Here is a 22,945-nt window from a genome sequence, read left to right as displayed (position 1 = left end):
TAGCTGTCCTTAAAGAATATATCAACCCCTGCCAGCCCTCCCCGTGTGGCCCCAACTCGCAGTGCCGTGAAAACAACGAACAGGCCATCTGCTCATGTTTGCCCGAGTACGTCGGTGCTCCACCTAATTGTCGACCTGAGTGCGTGACCAGTGCAGAGTGTCCTCATGACAAGGCGTGCATTAGGCAAAAGTGTAATGATCCCTGCCCCGGTGTATGTGGCTCAAATGCCGATTGCCGTGTTATCCAGCATGCTCCTATTTGTAGTTGTCGTGCAGGATTCACAGGCGATGCCTTTTCACGCTGCTTGCCCCTGCCACGTAAGATATTACCTCTAGGAAGCGCGCAACCATTTAGTTTACCCGTCCTTCCTTTAACTTCCAGCCTCGAGACCACCGCAGTTGGATGTATACCGCAATCCTTGTGTACCTTCGCCTTGTGGCCAGTATGCAGAGTGTCGGGATAACCAGGGCACTGCCACGTGCAGTTGTCTGCCCTCATATTTTGGCACCCCGCCCAACTGTCGCCCCGAGTGTACGATAAATCCCGACTGCCCCTCTCACTTGTCCTGCCAACAACAGCGTTGTCGCGATCCTTGTCCTGGAGCCTGTGGATTCAATGCGCTGTGCACAGTTATTAATCACAATCCGACGTGTCAGTGTGCTCCAGGATTTATTGGCAATGCCTTTACTTCCTGCCATGTTCCACCTCCAATTGTTCGGGACCCCCCGCAAATAAGTGATCCATGTGATCTGATCACTTGTGGCCCCAATGCTGTTTGCAATCAGGGACAATGTAATTGTCTGCCTGAATTTGTGGGCAACCCATTAGTTGGATGCCGCCCGGAATGTGTGTTGAGCACAGAATGCGACTGGAGCAAGGCGTGCGTGAGAAACAAGTGCATCGATCCATGTCCAGGAACTTGCGGATCCAATGCCATATGTGAGGTGCACAGGCATATAGCCATGTGTCATTGTCCACCGGAAATGACTGGAAATGCATTTAGCCAATGCAGACCCTTGCCACCAGCTCCGGTACGCGATGTTATAGACCCTTGTCAGCCTTCGCCATGCGGACCAAATGCCCAGTGTCGCAATATCAACGGACAAGCAGTGTGCTCATGTCTTCGGGACTTCATCGGAGTTCCACCTTCATGTCGGCCAGAGTGCGTTAGTAATGCCGAGTGCCCACTTCATCTGGCTTGCCTCCAACGACATTGCCGAGATCCTTGCCCCGGAGTCTGTGGCCTGAATGCCGAATGCCGGGTCATAAACCACAGCCCGAACTGCCATTGCATTGGTTCCTTCACGGGAAATCCATTCGCGGCTTGTCACCGGCCACCGCCGCCACCAATTAAGCATGAGCCCATTGATCCTTGTCAGCCATCGCCATGTGGAGCTAATGCGGAATGCCGTGTCCAGGGAAGCAATGCTCAATGCAGTTGTCTAAGTGGCTTCATCGGAACACCACCCAACTGCCGACCCGAATGCGTATCCAACTCGGATTGTCCCATGAATCTGGCTTGCCTCAATCAGAAGTGCCGAGATCCCTGTCCAGGTGTCTGTGGCTCCAATGCGGAATGTTATGTGATAAACCATACACCCATGTGCACATGCCTTGCTGGACAAACCGGCAATCCTTTCGTAAGCTGTCAAGTGGTGCGAGATGTTCCCGAGCCACAAACTCCTTGTGTGCCCAGTCCATGCGGAGCCAATGCACTCTGTTCTGAGGGAAATGGAGCCGGAGCCTGTAAATGCCTTCCGGAATTCTATGGCAATCCCTATGAAGGCTGCCGACCGGAGTGCGTTCTCAATTCGGACTGCCCCAGCCACTTGGCTTGTCTCAACCAGCATTGCCGCGATCCCTGTCCCGGAACATGTGGTATCAACGCCGAATGTCAAGTGCGCGACCACTTGCCCCAATGCAACTGCCATGTGGGATATCAGGGAAATCCCTACGTTTACTGTAGTGTTCTGCGTGATCGTAAGCTGACCCTAGAAAGAAACATTATTGGACCAGATGCTTATTCTGTATTTATCCCGACAGCCCTGCCTGAACCAGTTCCCTCCCGCCCTTGTCAGCCGTCACCTTGTGGTCCAAACTCTCAGTGTCGGGAATCGAACAACCAAGCAATTTGCAAGTGTCTGCCCAACTTTATTGGATCCCCACCTGCGTGTAGACCCGAGTGCACCATCTCCAGTGAATGTGATTTGACCCTGGCTTGTGTTCAACAACACTGTGTCGATCCCTGTCCCGGTGTCTGCGGCAATAGTGCCCAGTGTCGGGTCATAAATCACAGTCCTCACTGTAGTTGCTTGCCTGGTTTCACTGGTGATGCCATTAGTGGCTGCCAACGGATTCGTAAGACTACATTTTTGGTGAATTCCTTCTTTAGTTTTCCTAACTCCAAACCCTCCGCAGCACCCGCAATTACCCACGATGCCCCCAATGAGACCCCTCGCGATCCCTGTGTCCCCTCCCCCTGCGGAGCCTTTGGACAGTGCCGTGCTCAAGGAAACCAGGCTATATGCTCATGCCTTCCTGGCTACTACGGAGCACCTCCAAATTGCAGGCCGGAGTGCGCAATAAACCCGGACTGCGCCTCCCATTTGGCGTGTATCAGTGAAAAGTGTCGCGATCCATGTCCCGGTTCTTGTGGCCTGCAGGCCCAATGCAGTGTCATAAACCACACACCGATCTGTAGTTGTCCATCAGGTTATGAGGGCAATCCCTTCGTCAGGTGTCAACGAACCCCTCCAACGCCGACACCGCCCCTCCACGATGCCTGTAATCCCTCACCTTGTGGCTCCAACGCTATCTGCAGCCCCGGAGGACAGTGCTCATGTCTGCCCGACTTTGATGGCAACCCCTACGTGGGCTGCCGCCCTGAGTGCGTCCTCAACACGGACTGTGCCAGAGACAAAGCCTGCCAGCGCAGCAAGTGCACCGATCCTTGTCCCGGAGCATGTGGTATTGGAGCAGTTTGCGAAGTTCGCAATCACATTCCCACGTGTAATTGCCCACCCGGAACTTCGGGCAATGCTTTCGTTCAATGTACCCTTGTACAATGTAGGTTCCAAACTAAGAATCTACCAACTATAGATACCTTATTTAACAACTCCCTGTTTTGTTTAGCTTCACCCGTGGTGCCCTTAAACCCTTGTCAACCATCCCCGTGCGGAAACAATGCCCAATGCCGAGAGGTTAACGATCAGGCAGTTTGCTCTTGTCTACCAGGCTTCTTTGGTGTTCCACCAAAGTGTCGTCCTGAGTGCACCATTAACTCAGACTGTGCCCCACATCTGGCATGTTTGAACCAACAGTGCCGGGATCCTTGCCCTGGAGCATGCGGCCAGTTCGCTCAATGCCAGGTCATCCGACATGTGCCGCACTGTAGTTGTCCCGCAGGCTTCTCAGGCAATGCTTTCTTCCTGTGCCAGCGCTTACCGCCACCACCACCAGTCCAACGGGAACCGATCAACCCATGCTACCCATCGCCATGCGGACCCAATGCAGAATGCACAAATCAGAATGAACAGGCCATATGCAAGTGCCTGAAGGACTACATAGGAACACCACCCAACTGTCGACCGGAGTGCATAACGTCATCAGAGTGTCCGATTCAGCTGGCTTGTATTGGTCAAAAATGCAAGGATCCTTGTTCTGGACTTTGTGGAATTGCTGCCACCTGTCAAGTTGTCAGCCACGTGCCTTCGTGTATTTGCATTGCGGACTATATTGGAGACCCTTACACTGGATGCTATGCGCGGCCGCCCATTCAGCGAGAGCAAATCAATCCATGCTACCAGAACCCGTGCGGAAGCAATGCGGTCTGCAGAGAGCGTGGAGAGGCTGCTTCGTGCCAGTGTCTACCGGAATATTACGGTAACCCGTATGAAGGATGTCGACCCGAATGTGTGCTTAACTCGGACTGCTCCAGCCATTTGGCTTGCCTCAATCAACACTGTCGAGATCCCTGTCCAGGAAGTTGTGCCCCTAATGCCCAATGTCAAGTAGTCAATCACGTGCCCAGCTGTAGTTGTTATCCTGGATATAGTGGCGATCCCTATCGCCATTGCCATGTGGCTCAGGCAGAACGTAAGCAGTCTTTACCCAGTCCGTCGTTTAACACATGCACTAACCAACAAATTTATCCCCAATCTGCACTCTTATGTCCCCCCTTAGCCGTCCAAGTTGTGCACTTTAATCCCTGTCAACCCTCGCCATGTGGTCCCAACTCACAGTGCACAGAGTCTCAGGGTCAAGCAGTGTGTCGCTGTCTACCCGACTACTATGGTTCCCCACCTGCTTGTCGACCCGAGTGCACCACTAATCCCGAATGTCCCAATGATAAAGCCTGCGTGAGCAGAAGATGCACCGATCCTTGCGCGGGTGCTTGTGGTCAGAACGCTATTTGTCGAGCGCATCAGCACAGAGCTTATTGCTCATGTCATCCTGGTTATACAGGTGATGCCTTCATGCGTTGCCAGTCCTTGCCTTCGCCCCAACCGATTAGGGACTCACCAGTAATCTATAGAGATCCCTGTGTACCCTCGCCGTGTGGACAGTTTGCTCAGTGTCGCGTGGAGTACGAACAAGCGGTATGCTCTTGTCTTACCTCCTACTACGGTACTCCACCATACTGCCGACCCGAGTGCACTCAGAATTCAGATTGCCCCAGCCATCGGGCATGCGTCAATCAAAGGTGCGTGGATCCCTGCCCCGGGGCTTGTGGTCTCAACGCTCGCTGCGATGTGCTCAATCACGTGCCTAGCTGTTCATGTCCCGAGGGTTATTTAGGAGATCCCTTCTACCGCTGTTACCCTGCTCCCGCGCCTCCTCCAACACCAGTTACCGTCGTAGCCGATGACCCTTGTCAGCCCTCACCATGCGGTCCCAATGCACAGTGTTCGAACGGCGTCTGTAGTTGTCTGCCCCTGTACCAGGGTGATCCCTATGTGGGCTGTCGCCCAGAGTGCGTACTAAGTACTGAGTGTCCGTGGGACAAGGCCTGCATCCGTAATCGTTGCTTGGACCCGTGTCCCGGAACGTGCGGATCAGGAGCCACATGTCAGGTACACAATCATGTAGCCATGTGTCAGTGTCCGGTTGGCTATCAGGGCAATCCTTTTGTCCTGTGCCAGCAGACACCTCTTCAAGCACCCGTGGAGCTCCATCCCTGCCAGCCATCACCTTGTGGACACCATGGAGAGTGTCGGGAAGTTGGTTCGCAGGCCATTTGCACTTGCCGTCTCGGTTATTATGGCAGCCCACCGGCTTGTCGACCCGAATGTGTCAGCGATCCGGAGTGTCCACCCAGTTTGGCCTGTGTAAATCAGAAATGCCGCGATCCCTGCCCCGGTGCTTGTGGTCACCTAGCTCAATGTCATGTAATTAACCACAGTCCACAGTGTGTGTGCCCTGCTGGATACACTGGTAGTCCTTACTCCGAGTGCCACTTAATTAGGGCAGATTCCTCACCAATTCAGCGTCAACCAATTGATCCCTGTTTGCCATCTCCCTGTGGTCCTCATGCTCAATGCAGCAATGAGGGAGGCAACGCAGTTTGCCGATGCCTAACGGAATACCTGGGAGTACCGCCATACTGTCGACCCGAATGCATTGCCAATAGCGAGTGTCCCAGTGACAGGGCGTGTATTAATCGGAAGTGCCAGGATCCATGTCCCGGCCTGTGCGGGTACAATGCCATTTGTCGAACCTACAATCACCAACCAAACTGCGTTTGTGCTCCTGGTTTGGTGGGTAATCCCTTTAACTCCTGCCTGCCCCCAACGCGTCCTGAGATTCCAGCAACACCTCCCACAACTGCCATACAAGTGCTGCAGTATGAGGAACCATTCATCAATGGTTGTGAACCAAATCCTTGTGGGGCAAACGCGCAATGCAATCAGCGAAGGGGAGTGGTCTCCTGCGTCTGTCTGCCAGACTATTTTGGCAACCCCTACGAAGCGTGCCGACCCGAGTGTATTCTGAACTCTGATTGTCCCTTAAGTAGAGCTTGTGTACAACAGAAATGTCGCGATCCATGTCCCGGAACTTGTGGCCTGAATGCCGAGTGTCATGTCATGGATCATTTGCCACAGTGCAGATGTTTCAGTGGGTATACTGGAAATCCCTTGGCGTACTGCTCGCCTGTTCCAATAATCCAAGAATGTAAGCATAAATGCAATGACAAACCCGCCACCAACTTAGATAATCCAAATCATATGTTCCCTTTAGCTCCCCTGACCCCCTGTGATCCCTCACCTTGTGGACCCAATGCCCAGTGTCATCCGTCCCTCAATGAGGCCGTGTGCTCCTGTTTACCCGAATTCTATGGAACCCCACCCAATTGTCGACCCGAGTGTACTCTAAACTCGGAGTGTGCTTATGATAAGGCTTGCGTCCATCACAAGTGCGTTGATCCTTGTCCTGGAATTTGTGGTATTAATGCGGATTGTCGCGTGCATTACCATAGTCCCATATGTTATTGCATTTCTTCGCATACGGGTGATCCATTCACACGATGCTACGAAACCCCAAAACGTAAGAATATTAATTTAAGTTCTTATGGCGTTCAAAACTTGGTTAACATAAATTTTGCCAATATTTCACTTTTAACAGCTGTGCGACCGCAAATATACGACACGCCCTCTCCCCCATATCCGGTCGCTATACCCGATCTAGTGTACGTGCAACAACAACAACCGGGAATAGTAAATATTCCCTCTGCCCCTCAACCGATATATCCTACGCCCCAGTCACCACAATACAATGTAAACTATCCATCTCCGCAACCGGCGAATCCCCAAAAACCGGGAGTTGTGAATATACCATCTGTGCCACAGCCAGTTTATCCATCACCGCAACCACCTGTTTACGATGTCAACTACCCAACAACGCCAGTTTCCCAACATCCCGGGGTCGTGAACATTCCTTCGGCACCTCGACTGGTGCCTCCGACATCTCAGAGACCTGTGTTTATAACATCGCCAGGGAACCTATCACCCACACCTCAACCTGGAGTTATTAATATTCCTTCAGTTTCACAACCTGGATATCCAACGCCGCAAAGCCCCATTTATGATGCAAACTATCCTACTACACAAAGTCCTATTCCCCAACAACCTGGCGTAGTTAATATTCCATCGGTGCCAAGTCCATCTTATCCGGCTCCAAATCCGCCGGTGAACTATCCAACGCAACCATCACCTCAGATACCAGTTCAACCGGGAGTTATCAATATACCGTCTGCGCCGCTTCCAACAACGCCACCACAACATCCTCCCGTTTTTATTCCGTCCCCTGAGAGCCCGTCACCAGCTCCAAAGCCTGGAGTAATTAATATTCCATCCGTAACGCACCCAGAATACCCAACATCGCAGGTTCCCGTTTATGACGTCAATTATTCAACAACACCGTCTCCTATTCCTCAAAAGCCTGGAGTAGTAAACATTCCTTCAGCACCGCAGCCAGTGCACCCTGCACCCAATCCACCAGTCCACGAATTTAATTATCCAACGCCGCCTGCAGTTCCTCAACAACCAGGCGTTCTTAACATACCATCGTACCCAACGCCAGTGGCACCGACTCCTCAATCTCCTATATATATACCATCCCAGGAGCAACCGAAACCAACCACAAGGCCATCAGTTATAAATGTGCCTTCAGTTCCACAACCTGCATATCCTACACCACAGGCACCTGTTTACGACGTTAATTATCCAACATCTCCATCTGTAATACCACACCAACCTGGAGTAGTTAACATTCCATCAGTGCCACTTCCAGCACCTCCAGTTAAACAGCGTCCTGTGTTTGTACCATCACCAGTACATCCTACTCCCGCTCCTCAACCAGGTGTTGTTAATATACCTTCAGTGGCACAGCCCGTGCATCCCACGTATCAACCACCGGTTGTGGAACGGCCTGCTATATATGACGTGTACTACCCGCCGCCGCCATCTAGACCGGGTGTGATCAATATTCCTTCGCCACCAAGGCCTGTATACCCAGTGCCACAGCAACCGATCTACGTTCCGGCACCAGTTCTACATATACCAGCTCCAAGACCAGTCATTCATAACATTCCTTCAGTGCCTCAACCAACATATCCACATCGTAATCCTCCGATTCAGGATGTTACTTACCCAGCTCCACAACCAAGTCCTCCTGTACCAGGAATAGTAAATATTCCATCACTGCCTCAACCCGTGTCAACACCCACTTCTGGAGTGATAAATATTCCCTCGCAAGCATCTCCACCGATCTCAGTACCAACTCCAGGAATTGTAAACATTCCATCAATACCGCAACCAACGCCACAGCGTCCTTCACCAGGAATTATTAATGTTCCTTCAGTGCCTCAACCTATACCAACTGCTCCTTCACCTGGAATTATTAATATTCCTTCTGTACCTCAACCGTTGCCATCGCCAACTCCTGGTGTGATCAATATTCCGCAACAACCCACGCCACCACCTTTGGTTCAGCAGCCCGGAATTATAAACATTCCGTCGGTACAACAACCATCAACTCCAACCACTCAGCATCCTATACAGGATGTTCAATATGAAACCCAGAGACCACAGCCTACCCCTGGAGTTATCAACATTCCATCTGTGTCACAACCTACGTATCCAACTCAAAAGCCATCTTACCAGGATACCAGTTACCCAACAGTACAGCCTAAGCCTCCGGTATCTGGAATTATAAATATTCCCTCGGTGCCCCAGCCTGTGCCATCATTGACTCCTGGGGTGATTAATTTGCCTTCAGAGCCATCCTACTCGGCACCAATTCCAAAGCCTGGAATCATCAACGTTCCCTCGATACCGGAACCTATACCATCAATACCGCAAAATCCCGTACAAGAGGTTTATCACGATACTCAGAAGCCACAAGCAATTCCCGGTGTGGTAAATGTTCCATCTGCTCCACAGCCAACTCCAGGTCGCCCCTATTATGATGTGGCCAAACCAGATTTCGAGTTCAACCCGTGCTATCCATCGCCTTGTGGTCCCTACTCTCATTGTCACAATCGATTTGGAGTAGCTGCCTGTGTTTGCCTACCCAATTACAGAGGAACTCCACCGAATTGCCGACCAGAATGCGTTATTAATTCGGACTGTCCATCATCTTTGGCCTGCATTAACGAAAAGTGCCGAGATCCTTGTCCAGGATCTTGTGCTTACAATGCCGTGTGCCGTGTGCATGAGCATGTGCCTAATTGTTACTGCCAGACTGGCTACACCGGAAATCCATTTATTTCCTGTCAACGTACACCTATAGCTCCTGTTCAACGTGAGCCGATTGAGGCGAAGGATCCATGTTATCCATCGATTTGCGGACCAAACGCTGTGTGCAATAATGGAAAGTGCAGCTGCATACCTGAATATCGAGGAGATCCCTATGTTGGGTGTAGGCCAGAATGTGTTCTCAATACAGACTGTGCTAGGGATAAGGCTTGCATTCAACAAAAATGCAAGAATCCGTGTCCAGGCACTTGTGGACTACAGGCCTTGTGTCATGTGTACAACCATGTGGCCACCTGCTCTTGTCCGGAAGGAATGCAGGGCGATGCCTTTGTGAGATGTGATCCAAAACCCAAGCCTCAACCGCCTGCACCAGCACCACCCACAACATTGCCGGCCATCGTACCGCAACGTGCTCCGATTAATCCCTGCCAGCCGACTCCCTGTGGACCCAATTCCCAGTGCAGAGCTTATCATGAGCAGGCGATTTGCTACTGCCTGCCGAATTTCATTGGCACGCCACCAGGCTGTCGTCCGGAGTGTACCTCCAACTCGGACTGTCCCCTCGACAAATACTGTCTGAATCTCAGGTGTCGCGATCCTTGTCCCGGAGCATGTGGCATTCGTGCCATTTGTCATGTCCAGAACCACGGTCCCTTGTGTGTGTGCCCACCCCATTTGACGGGTAATCCCCTACTGGCCTGTCAACCCATAGGTATACCAGAAAAATCGCCCAAGCAAAAAGACCACTTATCTAACCCCACTGTTTTAGTTATTCCCCCTGTAGAGCGTGACGAAGTGAATCCCTGCCAGCCCTCGCCTTGTGGCCCGAACTCCGAGTGCCAAGCCACGTCCGGCGGAGCTCGCTGCTCCTGCCTACCCCAGTATCATGGCACTCCGCCCTTCTGTCGGCCGGAGTGCGTGAACAGCGCTGACTGTCCGGCGGACAAGGCGTGCCGTAACTACAAGTGCATTGATCCCTGCCCCGGCAGCTGTGGTTTCTCAGCTCTCTGTCGTGTGGTGGCCCACAGTCCTGTGTGCTATTGTCCCGAGGGCTATGTGGGCAATGCCTACACCCTTTGCTCTCGACCAGAGCCGAGTCCACCTGCCGTGGTGATCCTGCCTTGCAATCCCAGTCCCTGTGGCGTAAACGCATTCTGTCAGCCGCACAACGACTTGAGCGTTTGCCAATGCCTGCCGGGTTACTATGGCAATCCCTCTGAGATTTGCCGACCCGAATGCACCGTCAACTCGGACTGTCCAAGCCACAGGGCTTGTATGAGCGAAAAGTGTCGCGATCCTTGTCCCGGAGTTTGTGGTCTTAATGCCCTCTGTCAGGTCATTAACCACAGCCCAGTTTGCGAATGCCACACGGGGCATGTGGGCAATCCCTATCACAGCTGTCGCATACCACAGCGTGAACGTAAGAAAAAATCTCCTTACTTCTGCTATCTAAAATCGACCCTAATGCGAACTTTTTCCCCAAACAACAACGCCTTACTCGCATTGTTTTCTGCTCTGCCTTACTACGAACATATAAGTCAATTGATAATATTGTGTGATATTTTGGGAGAACTTTTAAATGCCGAACTAAATCCGACTACTTCCTAATGCTGCAACAACAACAACGCTGTACTCAATTCGCTGCCTCAGTTATCCTGAATCTTCTCCTTTTAAGTGCCCTAATTTTATCTACCCATTACGACCATTAATCCTCATACATTTTTGATCTCTACGCTATGATCTCAACGTGACCATTAATGTTCTGTGATATTTTTGTGATTACCCTTTAGCTACCTCATCTGTTTAAATATAAAATCATCAAGTGTTTATTGGTCTCTTCCATCGACTATGCTCAGTGACAATATGCTAGCTTTAGAAATAAGTAATATCGCTTTTTGGTTGCCTCTAATAATGCTTCGCTTTTGGCCCGCTATAATGCAAATTTTTAAAAATCGCACCTTTGACTTCCTTTAGCCCCTGCACCGGAATACGTGAACCCCTGTCAGCCGTCGCCTTGCGGTGCCAATTCTCAGTGTCGCGAGTCCCAGGGACAGGCTATCTGCTCCTGTCTGCCGGAGTTTGTGGGCACACCGCCCTCGTGTCGTCCGGAATGTGTGATCAGCGCCGAGTGTCCAGCGGATAGGGCGTGCATTAACCAGAAGTGCCAGGACCCTTGTCCAGGAGCATGTGGCTTGAATGCCCAGTGCCATGTGCGCAATCACAGTCCGCTGTGCTCGTGTCAGCCCGGATTCACCGGAGATGCTCTGACCCGCTGTCTACCAGTACCGCCTCCACAACCGCCGAAATCGAATGATATTCGCGATCCTTGTGTGCCATCTCCTTGTGGACCTTACTCCCAATGCCGGGTGGTTAATGGCGGAGCTAGTTGCAGCTGCCTTCCCAATTATGTGGGAGCGGCGCCCAACTGCCGTCCGGAATGTACCATCAATGCGGAGTGTCCCAGTAATCTGGCCTGCATCAACGAGAAGTGTCGCGATCCTTGTCCTGGAGCCTGTGGCTTTGCTGCCCAGTGCAGTGTCATCAATCATACGCCCAGTTGTTCGTGTCCCGCTGGTTACACGGGAGATCCGTTTACCAGCTGCCGAGTTCTGCCACCACCACCGCCTCCGAAGAGTATGCCCGACCTTTTACCTAAAAGCCAAGAAGATTTCCCTAAGCTAGGCCCCATTTCTCTTGCAGCTCCTTCCGATCCCTGCCAGCCTTCGCCCTGCGGAGCCAATGCTCTGTGCAACAATGGCCAGTGCTCTTGCCTGCCAGAGTATCATGGTGATCCTTACACTGGATGCCGTCCCGAATGCGTTTTGAATTCTGATTGTCCCAGGAATAGAGCGTGTGTCAACCAGAAGTGCGTTGATCCTTGCCCAGGTCACTGTGGTCTCAATGCTCTCTGCGATGCCGTTAACCACATTGCCATGTGCCACTGCCCCGAGCGGATGACGGGCAATGCGTTCGTTTCCTGCCAGCCAATTCGCGATGATCCACCACCACCAACGACACCCAATCCATGCCAGCCCTCGCCGTGCGGTGCAAATGCCCAGTGCCTAGAGAGGAATGGCAACGCCATCTGTTCTTGCCTAGCCGGATACTTTGGTCAGCCGCCCAATTGCCGTTTGGAGTGCTACTCCAGCTCTGATTGCTCCCAAGTGCACAGCTGCATTAACAACAAGTGTGTGGACCCGTGTCCAGGCAAATGTGGTCTAAATGCTGTGTGCCAGGCGATCCAGCACAGAGCCCATTGCGAGTGCATCCCGAGATACACAGGAAATGCCTTTGTGCAGTGCAACCCCATTCCAGTTCCCAGAGTACCAGAACCAGTGCGCGATCCTTGCCAACCGTCACCCTGTGGTCCCAACTCGCAGTGCACGAATGTAAATGGCCAAGCGGAGTGTCGCTGTCTGCAGGAGTTCCAGGGTACCCCGCCAAACTGCCGACCAGAGTGTGTAAGCCACGATGAGTGTGCCAATACCCTGGCTTGCATGAACCAAAAGTGCCGCGATCCCTGTCCCGGCAGCTGTGGCCAGAGTGCCCAGTGTACGGTCAGCCTACACATTCCGAACTGTCAATGCCCTGTGGGCATGACGGGTGATCCATTCCGAATTTGCCTGCCCAAACCACGTGGTAAGATTTTCCCGAATAACGACACCCAAATCCAGAATCTAACCCCATATCTCAAAACCAAAGTCTCCCAATTTTAAGTCTTTTTAAATAGGAATATTACCCAAAAGTCAAAAACCCCCTACGCCAATATATAAATGTTTCTCTTAACATTTAAAAACCCCAAAACAAGTTTGCATATTGTAATTAGGCAGGGCCCACTTTTAAGAATACCTTCTTTTTATATAGTATCCTAACATATGAATATTACGTTTTCAGACGAACCAAAGCCACCACCAACTCCCAAGAATCCTTGCTACCCTTCGCCCTGCGGAACCAATGCTGTGTGCCGCGTTCAAGGAGAGAACTACGTCTGCGAGTGCAGCCAACTGGAGTACATCGGCAATCCCTACGAGGGTTGTCGCCCCGAATGTGTGGGCAACTCCGAGTGCCCGGCCAATCAGGCTTGCATTCGCAGCAAGTGCCAGGATCCTTGTCCAGGAGTTTGCGGACTGGAGGCCATTTGCACCATGAACAATCACATACCGATCTGCTCTTGCCCGCCTGGCTACACTGGCAACGCGTTTGCCCAGTGTACGCGTCAGGTAACACCACCTCCTCCCTCGGATCCTTGCTACCCGTCCCCATGTGGACCCAATTCGATATGCCGAATTCAGAACGAGAAGGCCGTGTGCGAGTGCCTGCCCGGATTCTTCGGAAATCCGCTGGCCCAGGGATGTCGCCCTGAATGCACCCTGAGTTCGGACTGCGCCAAGGATCGGGCATGCATCAACTCCAAGTGCGTGGATGCCTGCGTGGGAGAGTGTGGATTCGGAGCTGTTTGCCAAACGATCAACCACAGCCCGGTGTGTAGTTGCCCTGCCAACATGGTGGGCAATCCGTTCGTCCAGTGCGAGGAACCACGCCAGGCTGAGCCTATCGATCCCTGCCAGCCTTCACCGTGTCGAAGCAACGGAATATGTCGCGTTTACAATGGAGCTGCCACCTGCAGTTATCCGGAATGCGTTATCAACGAGGATTGTTCCCGCGACAGGGCGTGTGTTAGCCAAAAGTGTCGAGACCCTTGTCTGAATGCCTGTGGCATCAATGCCATTTGTCGGGCCATCAACCACAAGGCTGTTTGTAGCTGCCCACCGGAGTTCTACGGATCTCCGTACGCTCAATGTCTGAGGCAGCTACCGGAGCCAGAGCCCAAGCCGGAATGCATCAGTGACGGTGATTGCACCAATGACAAGGCCTGCATCAACCAAGTTTGCCGCAATCCATGCGAGCAATCGAACATCTGCGCCCCACAGGCGCGTTGCCATGTCCAGCTCCACCGGCCATTGTGCGTCTGCAATGAGGGATATACTGGAAACGCCTTGCAGAACTGCTACCTTCTGGGATGCCGATCGGATGGTGAATGTGCCGCCAACGAGGCTTGTGTTAACCAGCAGTGCGTAGATCCATGTGGTTTCACACAGTGCGGAACGGGAGCCATTTGTCGGGCTGACTTCAATCACCGAGCTAGGTGCCATTGCCTGGACGGATACCGCGGCAATCCTCTGGTGCGTTGTGAACGTCCAGAGTGCCGATCCGATGATGAATGTGCCTTCCACCTCGCCTGCCGCAATGAACGCTGCGAAGACCCGTGCAACTGTGGCATCGGAGCCCAGTGCCGCGTGGAGAACCATCGTGCCCAGTGTCGTTGTCCAGCTGGCTTCAGTGGCAACCCGGCAGTAAGATGTGACCTTGTGCCAACACAACCGGAGGGCTGCACCATGGATGCCGAGTGTCCCAGCAAACTGGCCTGTTTCGGCGGCGAATGCAAGAACCCGTGCGATGTCACGCATCCGTGTGGCGCCAATGCCATCTGCGAAGTGGTCGACACACTGCCTCTGCGCACCATGATGTGCAGTTGTCTACCTGGCTATGTGGGTGAAGCCGACATTGGATGTCACAAAGGTAAGATATGGCTGGTGGAAAGACCAAAAGAAGCCTTAGAGTGGGTTGATTTGTTAGACAGCTGTCCAATAGCTCAACCCACCCCAGCTTTTGGTACTCCTTATTCCAACTTATTTAAATACGCTTTACTTTTGAGTTTGCTTTTCTCATTGCAGCAGCAGGTTTTTTATAAAGTGCTTTTACAAATATTTATCTTGAATTACAATCCCATTTATTGTGATGCAAAACCATTATCCTGAGCAGTTGCACCTATATATATTTTGACTGCACTCTATAACTCTTAACTGTTGCACATAAACACTTAGCAACTAAATATTTAGTTTGGAAAAACTCTAATCCACTCTAATTTTTTTGCTCAGAACCCCCTCGTGATCAGGGCTGTACGTCACATGATCAATGCCAGGATACGGAAGCCTGTCGTGGCGGAAACTGTGTCAATCCCTGCCTGGATGCATCGCCTTGTGCTCGAAGCGCCCAGTGTTTGGCCCAACAACATCGCGCCATTTGCAGCTGTCCCGAGAGGACACAGGGAGATCCATTCACCAACTGCTACGAGCCACGTAAGCTATAACTTATAATTATGATAAAACCGAATCCACTAATAATGTGTTATACTTCCAGCTGAAATCAAGACTGGCTGCACCCACGATTCGGAATGCCAGCCGACCACGGCCTGCATCAATAAACGCTGCCAGGATCCTTGTGCCGAGGCCAACCCATGTGCCGGAAATGCCGAGTGTCGCGTACAGAACTCCCGACCTATTTGCTTCTGTCCAGCTGGTTGGGGTGGTGACCCACAAGTTCAATGCTACAAACGTAAGTACTCCGTATAAAACACCCTTAAATACATAGACTAATGTATTCCTTGATCCTCCAGCTGAATGCAAGATCAACGCCGACTGTCCGTATGACAAGACCTGTTTGAACGAAAACTGCGTGGATCCCTGCACTCATGGCCAAGTGCGTTGTGGCAATGGGGCCCAGTGCCTGGCTCAGAACCACCAAGCTGTGTGCATCTGTCCAACCGGAACTCAGGGAAATCCATTCATCTCCTGCATCACTGGACACTGCCAGTACAACGAGGATTGTGCGGATCACGAAGCCTGCGATCGATTGAATCGCGTTTGCCGACCGGTTTGCGATCAGGAGACCTGTGCCCTAAACGCCATCTGTGTGGGTCGTCGCCATCAGCCGCAGTGCGAGTGCCGACCCGGTTACCAGGGCAATCCGCATGTGCAGTGCGATATACCAGTGAAGACACCCAAGCCCCAGTGTATCCAGGATGCGGACTGTCCATCGAAATTGGCCTGCATCAATGAGCGCTGCGCAGATCCTTGCGCCACGCCTCATGTTTGCACTCCACAACAGACTTGTACGGTTTTGGATACCCTTCCAAAGCGAGCCATGGCATGCAAGTGCCCCGGCGATACAGTGACGGATATCTCACGCAACTGCGTGCCCATCACTGTGCCAAAGGTCATCTCCGGCTGCCAGCACAATTCTGAGTGTGCCAATACCGAGGTCTGTTCAAATGGAAACTGTCTGGATGCATGCCGACTGGAGAGATGTGGCGTCAATGCCCAGTGTACAGCTCGGGATCACTATGCTCAGTGCAACTGCCCTAAGGGCTTCCAAGGCAATCCTCGCATCGAATGCTACACTACAGAAGTTGATGTTCCACGAATCCCCAATCCTGGCTGCTCCCGCAACGATGATTGCCCCAGGGACCAGATTTGTCGCAACGAGATTTGCATCAGTCCGTGTGCCGCGGATGACTGTGGAATTGGTGCCTACTGCCATGTGCAGCAGCGAAAGGCCATCTGCCGCTGTCCACCTGGTTATACCGGTAACCCACAAGAGCGCTGCCTGCCACGTAAGTGTTTTTTAATTAGTTTTTAAATTTTTTCAAAATTTCCACAATACTAATTTTCATTCCATCACCACAGCTTCCGATGTGATACTGGTGGGCTGCAAGTCTAGCACCGACTGCCCCTCGAACGAGGCCTGCATCAACACCCAGTGCGCCAGTCCTTGCAACTGTGGACCCAATGCCGAATGCACGGTGAAGAATCACCATCCGATCTGCTACTGCAAGCCTGGATTCTCCGGAAATGCCCAGTTTGGATGTGCACCCATTGGCTGCCGGTCGGATGACGAGTGCAGCGGAGACAAGCAGTGTGTGAACCGCGAGTGTATCAATCCCTGCCTGGCCAGCGATCCGTGTGCCCTTAATGCCGAGTGTTACGGACGTAACCATCGCGCCAATTGCCGCTGTCCCGTGGGATTGGAGGGTGATCCGTTTGTGCGTTGTTTACGCCTGGAATGCCACTCGGATTACGACTGTGCATCGAACCTGGCTTGCGTGTCAAACGAATGTGTTAGCCCATGTGGTCAACGTAATCCGTGCGCCCAGAATGCCATTTGTCAGGCTCTGCAGCATCGCGCTGTTTGCCGTTGTCCGGATCAGTTGCCATTGGGTAATCCGTACGCTTATTGCGAACCCAGACCTGTTGAGCCCGTCTGCCGAGATGATGGAGATTGTCCAAGTAAGCTGGCCTGCATCGACGACAAGTGTCAAGATCCGTGCTCTGTGCTCTCACCATGCCATCCAACTGCTCAGTGCAGTGTCCTAAATAGCGTTCCAGTACGAACAATGGTTTGTGAGTGTGCCGAGTACGAGGTGCCCGATGCCAGTGGAGCTTGCCGTAAGATGATGCCGCCTAGGCTTCCTGGCTGCGAGAGCGACCAGGACTGTCCCGACCAAGAGGCCTGCATACACGCTCAGTGCCGCAATCCATGCAACTGTGGAACTAACGCCGTCTGCCAAGTGACGCAACATCGCGCCGTATGCAGTTGCCAAGATGGATTTGAGGGTAATCCCTATGCCTCCTGTCGCTCAATTGGATGTCGCGTCGACGGTGAGTGCGATTCGGGCAAGGCCTGCATCAATGGTGACTGCATCAACCCATGCCTGATCAACGATCCCTGTGGACCCAACGCCGAGTGCTATGTGCAATCGAACCGTGCCCAGTGCCGCTGCCTGAGTGGCTATCGAGGAAATCCCTACGAGCGTTGTCGTGTCATTGGCTGCAGCAGCAACAACGACTGTCCCACAGACAAGACCTGCCAGAACGAGCAGTGCGTGAATCCCTGCGTCTACCACAACCCGTGTGCCCCGCGTGCTGAGTGCAGGGCTCAGAACCATCTGGCCGTGTGCCGCTGTCCTGTCGATTTCCTGGGCAATCCATACGTGGACTGCCGACCGCCGCCACAGCCCATCTGCCAGTTGGATACCGACTGTCCTGGTCGCCAAGCCTGCATCAACGAACAGTGCGTGGATCCATGCGTTGTATTGGAACCGTGCCAACGGCCTGCCATCTGCGAGGTGACTCCTACATCGCCGGTGCGTACGATGTTATGTATTTGTCCGGATGGTTATGTTAGTAGAGGAAAAGGAGGCTGCAAGCCTACGCCGGGAATCAAGGAGGTTGGAGGTTGCATCTCGGACTCAGATTGCCCGACAGATAAGTCCTGCCTGAACAGCGTCTGTAGAGATCCTTGCAACTGTGGCTTGAATGCCGAATGCCGTATTAAGGACCATAAACCCGTATGCACTTGTCGCCAAGGATTCGAAGGTAACCCTGAGTTTGAGTGCTCCAAGATCGAGTGCAGTATCAACTCAGACTGCCCGGGAACACATGTGTGCCGCAACCAGCTCTGCATTCCTGCCTGCCAGGGTGAACAGTGTGGATCCAATGCCCAGTGCTTGGCTATCGAGCATCGTGCGGTATGCGAGTGCATCCCAGGACATGGTGGAAATGCCAGGATTGCTTGTACTCCGTTGGGATGTCGCTCAGACGACGAATGTCCAACGGACAAGGCGTGCGTCAACGGTAAATGTAATGATCCTTGTACAACAACTGCTTTATGTGCCCAGGACGAGCTTTGCAAGGTGTATCATCACCGACCGCAGTGCGCCTGTCCACCAGGAACCGTGCCCGGAAAGAATGGCTGCGAATCGGAGCGACACATTCCCATCTGCATAAGCGATGCGGACTGTCCCAGCCAGAAAGCCTGTCTGCGCGGAGAGTGTGTGAATCCGTGCAATGCCACCCAACCATGCGGAGTCAATGCCTTCTGCAGTGTCCGTGATACCTTGCCCGTAAGGACGATGATCTGTGAGTGCCTTGAAGGCTACACTGGCAACCCAGCCGTGCAGTGCGACAAGCGTTCGCTGTGCGTCATCGAGAAGGGCTTCGTTCGGGATGTGGATGGACAATGTGTTTGCCCACCGGGAACCGCTTTGGATATCTACGAATACTGCACCCCATGCCGAGAGGAGCAAGGCTTCCGCATCGACGAGAGTGGTCACTGTGTGTGCGCCTTGGAGCGCGGAATGGTGATCGACGAGCGCGGCCGTTGCACTTGCCCCATTGATCTGGGCTACCGACTGACTCCACGTGGCGAATGTCAGCCAGAGGAGCCGCCAGAGTGCACGAGCAATGATCAGTGCGCCGACAACCGATTCTGCAACCTAGACACCAAGACCTGTGAGGATCCCTGCCTGACCAAGGTGTGCGGAGTGAATGCCTTCTGTAACGCGGTGAATCACCGAGCCCAGTGCCAGTGCATCACCGGTTACACGGGTAATCCGGATCTACACTGCAACCACACAAACTTCCGAACCGATTTCCCACGACCCGATATGGTCGTCAGTTGTCTTGCCGATGGAGTTCAAGTTGAGATCCACATCACCGAACCAGGATTCAATGGAGTGTTGTACGTTAAGGGACACAGCAAGGACGAGGAGTGCCGTCGGGTGGTTAACCTGGCTGGCGAGACTGTTCCGCGTACCGAGATCTTCCGTGTCCACTTCGGTAGCTGCGGCATGCAGGCTGTAAAGGATGTGGCAAGCTTCGTGCTGGTCATCCAGAAACATCCCAAGCTGGTCACCTACAAGGCCCAGGCCTACAACATTAAGTGTGTCTACCAGACTGGCGAGAAGAATGTTACCCTAGGATTCAACGTATCCATGCTGACGACTGCCGGAACAATTGCCAACACAGGACCGCCGCCGATCTGCCAGATGCGCATCATCACCAACGAAGGCGAAGAGATCAACTCTGCAGAGATCGGCGACAATCTCAAGCTGCAAGTGGATGTGGAGCCAGCCAGTAAGAATATTTTATTGTTAGGACTTATTAAAATGTATGCTAATCTGTATCTTTTCACTTTTAGCCATTTATGGAGGTTTCGCCCGCTCTTGTATTGCCAAAACCATGGAGGACAATGTGCAGAACGAGTATCTGGTCACGGATGAGAATGGGTGTGCCACGGATACCAGTATCTTTGGAAACTGGGAGTACAATCCGGACACGAACAGCCTGCTGGCCAGTTTCAATGCTTTCAAGTTCCCATCGAGCGATAACATCCGCTTCCAGTGCAACATACGAGTCTGCTTTGGACGCTGTCAACCCGTCAATTGTGGTGGCTACAACGCCTTCGGGCGGCGTCGCCGCTCCATAGCGGATAACTCCACCGATGCGACCGCCATTGCCACGAATTCGGGTGTGGAGGGTCAACTGCGCGAAGAGATCACAATCTCATCAAATGCCATTTTGACATTCGAGAAGCGCAGCGGTCAAGGTCTCAATGATGCCAACAGTGAGTAGTCCTGAAATTGATCAAAACCCAGACCATAACAAACTTTTATTTCCTTTTCCCACAGTAAAACCGGCGGCTCAAAGGGTTGAGGATATCTGCGTATCTATGGTGGGGCTGATTATAGCACTGGTCATCACGGCACTGCTGGCTCTTGTGGCCGTTGCCGTGGCAGTTTCCTGCTGGCTAATGGCCTACAGGAGGAGGCCCAAGACCATTGCGCCCCTGCCCCATCCGCCAGAGTTCCCCAATCCGCTGTTCTCCAATCCCGACGCAGTGCCCGAGCCAACGCCGGATTACATATCCTAAACGTAACGTAACAATACACTGATACACAACACCTAGCTATATCTTTAGTATGTAAGAGAATCGAATGAAAATGAAAAAGAAAAAATTGTGAATATTTGAAAGGCAAGTGCAAAAGGTTATGAATTATGCAATACAGATCAAATCGCGAAAGATTATCAAGATTGAGGAAAAGAAAAACAAAAGTACAGTTGTGAGCTGAAAGTAAAGTCGGCTCCATTGGCCGTAAAACGAAACTATGAAAGATTGAATTATTGTAAAAAGCAAAAAAGACGAAGCGAGAATCGCATGATGAATGCACGAAAGTAATTTAGTAGCTTAAGAAAATAATTTTATTAATTGTAATAACGATTAGTATTCTCCTTCCTACTAACATGAGAATTCCGCGTAGTGTTTGTACGTTTAGCTGCCCCATAGAGACCACCAACTGCCAAACAGATGTGAGGGAATTCACCCATAGAGAGTGCAGCTACAAACGAATTCTCGTCCTCTAACGACAACTTCTTCATTAGTCGAGTACCAATATTAATTCTGTTATATATGTTTAACTAAAGACTTCCTATAAATATTTAGGGTGTGGGTAGTAGCAACGACACTTTGTATTATAGCACAGACACACGCACACAAAACTGCAACTACTTCCTGTAATTTAGATACCAACTCAACTCGCCCGTTAAAATTGAAAACTGCCTTTGATTTCCAACAAGAAAAACGAACAATGCACCCCAGAATACTCTCTAGCATAATATATGTAAGAGATCGTTGGGCCCAGGTCTATAAGATACTTTTCCGCGTCTATAATCCATAACCACTGGACAATATGCCAACGATTGTCCCAGTTGGATTGTGGGCAAGCTCAAGAGTCAAAACACACACACACACACACACAAATCTCGAAGAAATCAGACCACTCTAAACAGCTTATAGACGTGGTAACAGTTTCATCTGGATCTAGGCACCAAATCGTTGAGGGAACATAACTATAACTGCCACTGAGGCGTCATCAGCGCACAAAAGATACTTATCTATTGCATAGGAAATACTAGGTTTGTTTTAATTTTAATCGCAACACCGACTAATGGAGGATTTGATTTTGACCACTGTCCCTCGATCGCTCGATCACTTACTTGTACTACACTCTACTATGATTAACAATTATTTTTGTAGTTTTATAGTCAATTAATATTAAATTGTTGTGATTGTTTTTAATGCAAAAGAGATACTTCCACTAACTTACTAATATGTAGAGACAAAAGTATAGAGCGTACTTAAAAAGGCAACGAACCAGCGCCCTTTTCCCTGCCCCTGCACCGTTCCCATGCCATTCTCCATCGGGAACAGCATGCAACTGTCAACGCGCCGGAAACTATGCAGCGAATTTCCGTTTCCGGCGCCCGTTTCACAGTGCATGTCTTTTCCCGATGCGATGATAGCTGGTGGGATGGCGGGTTTGCGGAATCGGGCCTGGATAAATAAATTATTAAAAATGAAGTTTTAAATTAATATTATTAAACGTAAACAAAATGTATAGTCACTACTTTAAGAAGAAAGAGAAATTTTCTTTATAGTAAAATACCATACAAAATAAACTCGCACTCAGACACGTACACAAAGAGACAGAATTTGTAAATAATACACAGGCAAACTCTATGGTATTTTTAAATAGCGCATTATTGTGTATAGGTTTCTGCACCTCGACTCCCAAATCCGAACTAAATCGCAGGCTAACCCTAACCCATGCCAGGCATAAAATTATTTTCTTAATTCCATAGCCAATATGCATATGCAAGCAAGTGCACAAACTAGCAACCGCCTCGTTCACAATTACCACACACTTTTATTTTTCTTCACAAGAACCGCTTCAAAATCGTACCCTAAATAGAGTTATATTGAACATAGACAAAACTTTTGCACTGGCAGCAAATATAAATGAGAAAATAATAATGAATAAGAATGGCTCTTATTGTAAAAAGAAAGCAATAGTTAAATTGTACTTATAAAACGTGTATTTAATAACGAGAAACGAACATAATTGTAATCGCTTATTATAAACTAATAAATAAATAAATAAATAAATATAAATCAACAATCAGTTTGATTGCGTACTTAATTAAATTAAGTATTCCGCCAGCATTCCACTTGC

At 51.0% G+C, this 22,945-nt stretch overlaps 1 protein-coding gene across 16 annotated transcripts in view; it reads left to right on the top strand.

Moving 5' to 3' along the window:
• Window positions 1-22,881, top strand: part of dpy (dumpy) — a 136,839-nt gene extending 113,958 nt beyond the window's left edge. For 5 of the 16 annotated variants that reach the window (NM_001273111.1, NM_001273101.1, NM_001273104.1 and 2 more), the window contains 18 exons: window positions 4-318; window positions 383-1,981; window positions 2,045-2,359; window positions 2,420-3,067; window positions 3,134-4,096; window positions 4,184-6,172; window positions 6,239-6,544; window positions 6,623-9,967; window positions 10,025-10,675; window positions 11,230-11,889; window positions 11,956-12,894; window positions 13,150-14,835; window positions 15,195-15,395; window positions 15,457-15,651; window positions 15,713-16,708; window positions 16,782-20,009; window positions 20,074-20,499; window positions 20,564-20,872. In NM_001273111.1, the coding sequence (NP_001260040.1) occupies window positions 4-318; window positions 383-1,981; window positions 2,045-2,359; window positions 2,420-3,067; window positions 3,134-4,096; window positions 4,184-6,172; window positions 6,239-6,544; window positions 6,623-9,967; window positions 10,025-10,675; window positions 11,230-11,889; window positions 11,956-12,894; window positions 13,150-14,835; window positions 15,195-15,395; window positions 15,457-15,651; window positions 15,713-16,708; window positions 16,782-20,009; window positions 20,074-20,499; window positions 20,564-20,805 (18,704 nt within the window). In that variant the 3' untranslated portion in view covers window positions 20,806-20,872. Of the gene's footprint in view, window positions 1-3; window positions 319-382; window positions 1,982-2,044; window positions 2,360-2,419; window positions 3,068-3,133; window positions 4,097-4,183; window positions 6,173-6,238; window positions 6,545-6,622; window positions 9,968-10,024; window positions 10,676-11,229; window positions 11,890-11,955; window positions 12,895-13,149; window positions 14,836-15,194; window positions 15,396-15,456; window positions 15,652-15,712; window positions 16,709-16,781; window positions 20,010-20,073; window positions 20,500-20,563 lie in introns of all 16 variants that reach the window. The other 11 variants (NM_001273108.1, NM_001273107.1, NM_001273106.1 and 8 more) reach the window with 6 other exon arrangements.
• Window positions 22,882-22,945: the final 64 nt, after the last annotated feature.

This window comes from Drosophila melanogaster, chromosome 2L (assembly GCF_000001215.4).
Source record: "Drosophila melanogaster chromosome 2L".
Lineage (NCBI taxonomy): Eukaryota > Metazoa > Arthropoda > Insecta > Diptera > Drosophilidae > Drosophila > Drosophila melanogaster.
The sequence above is the reverse complement of the archived record's forward strand: the minus strand, read 5'-3'. Positions and strand labels throughout refer to the sequence as shown.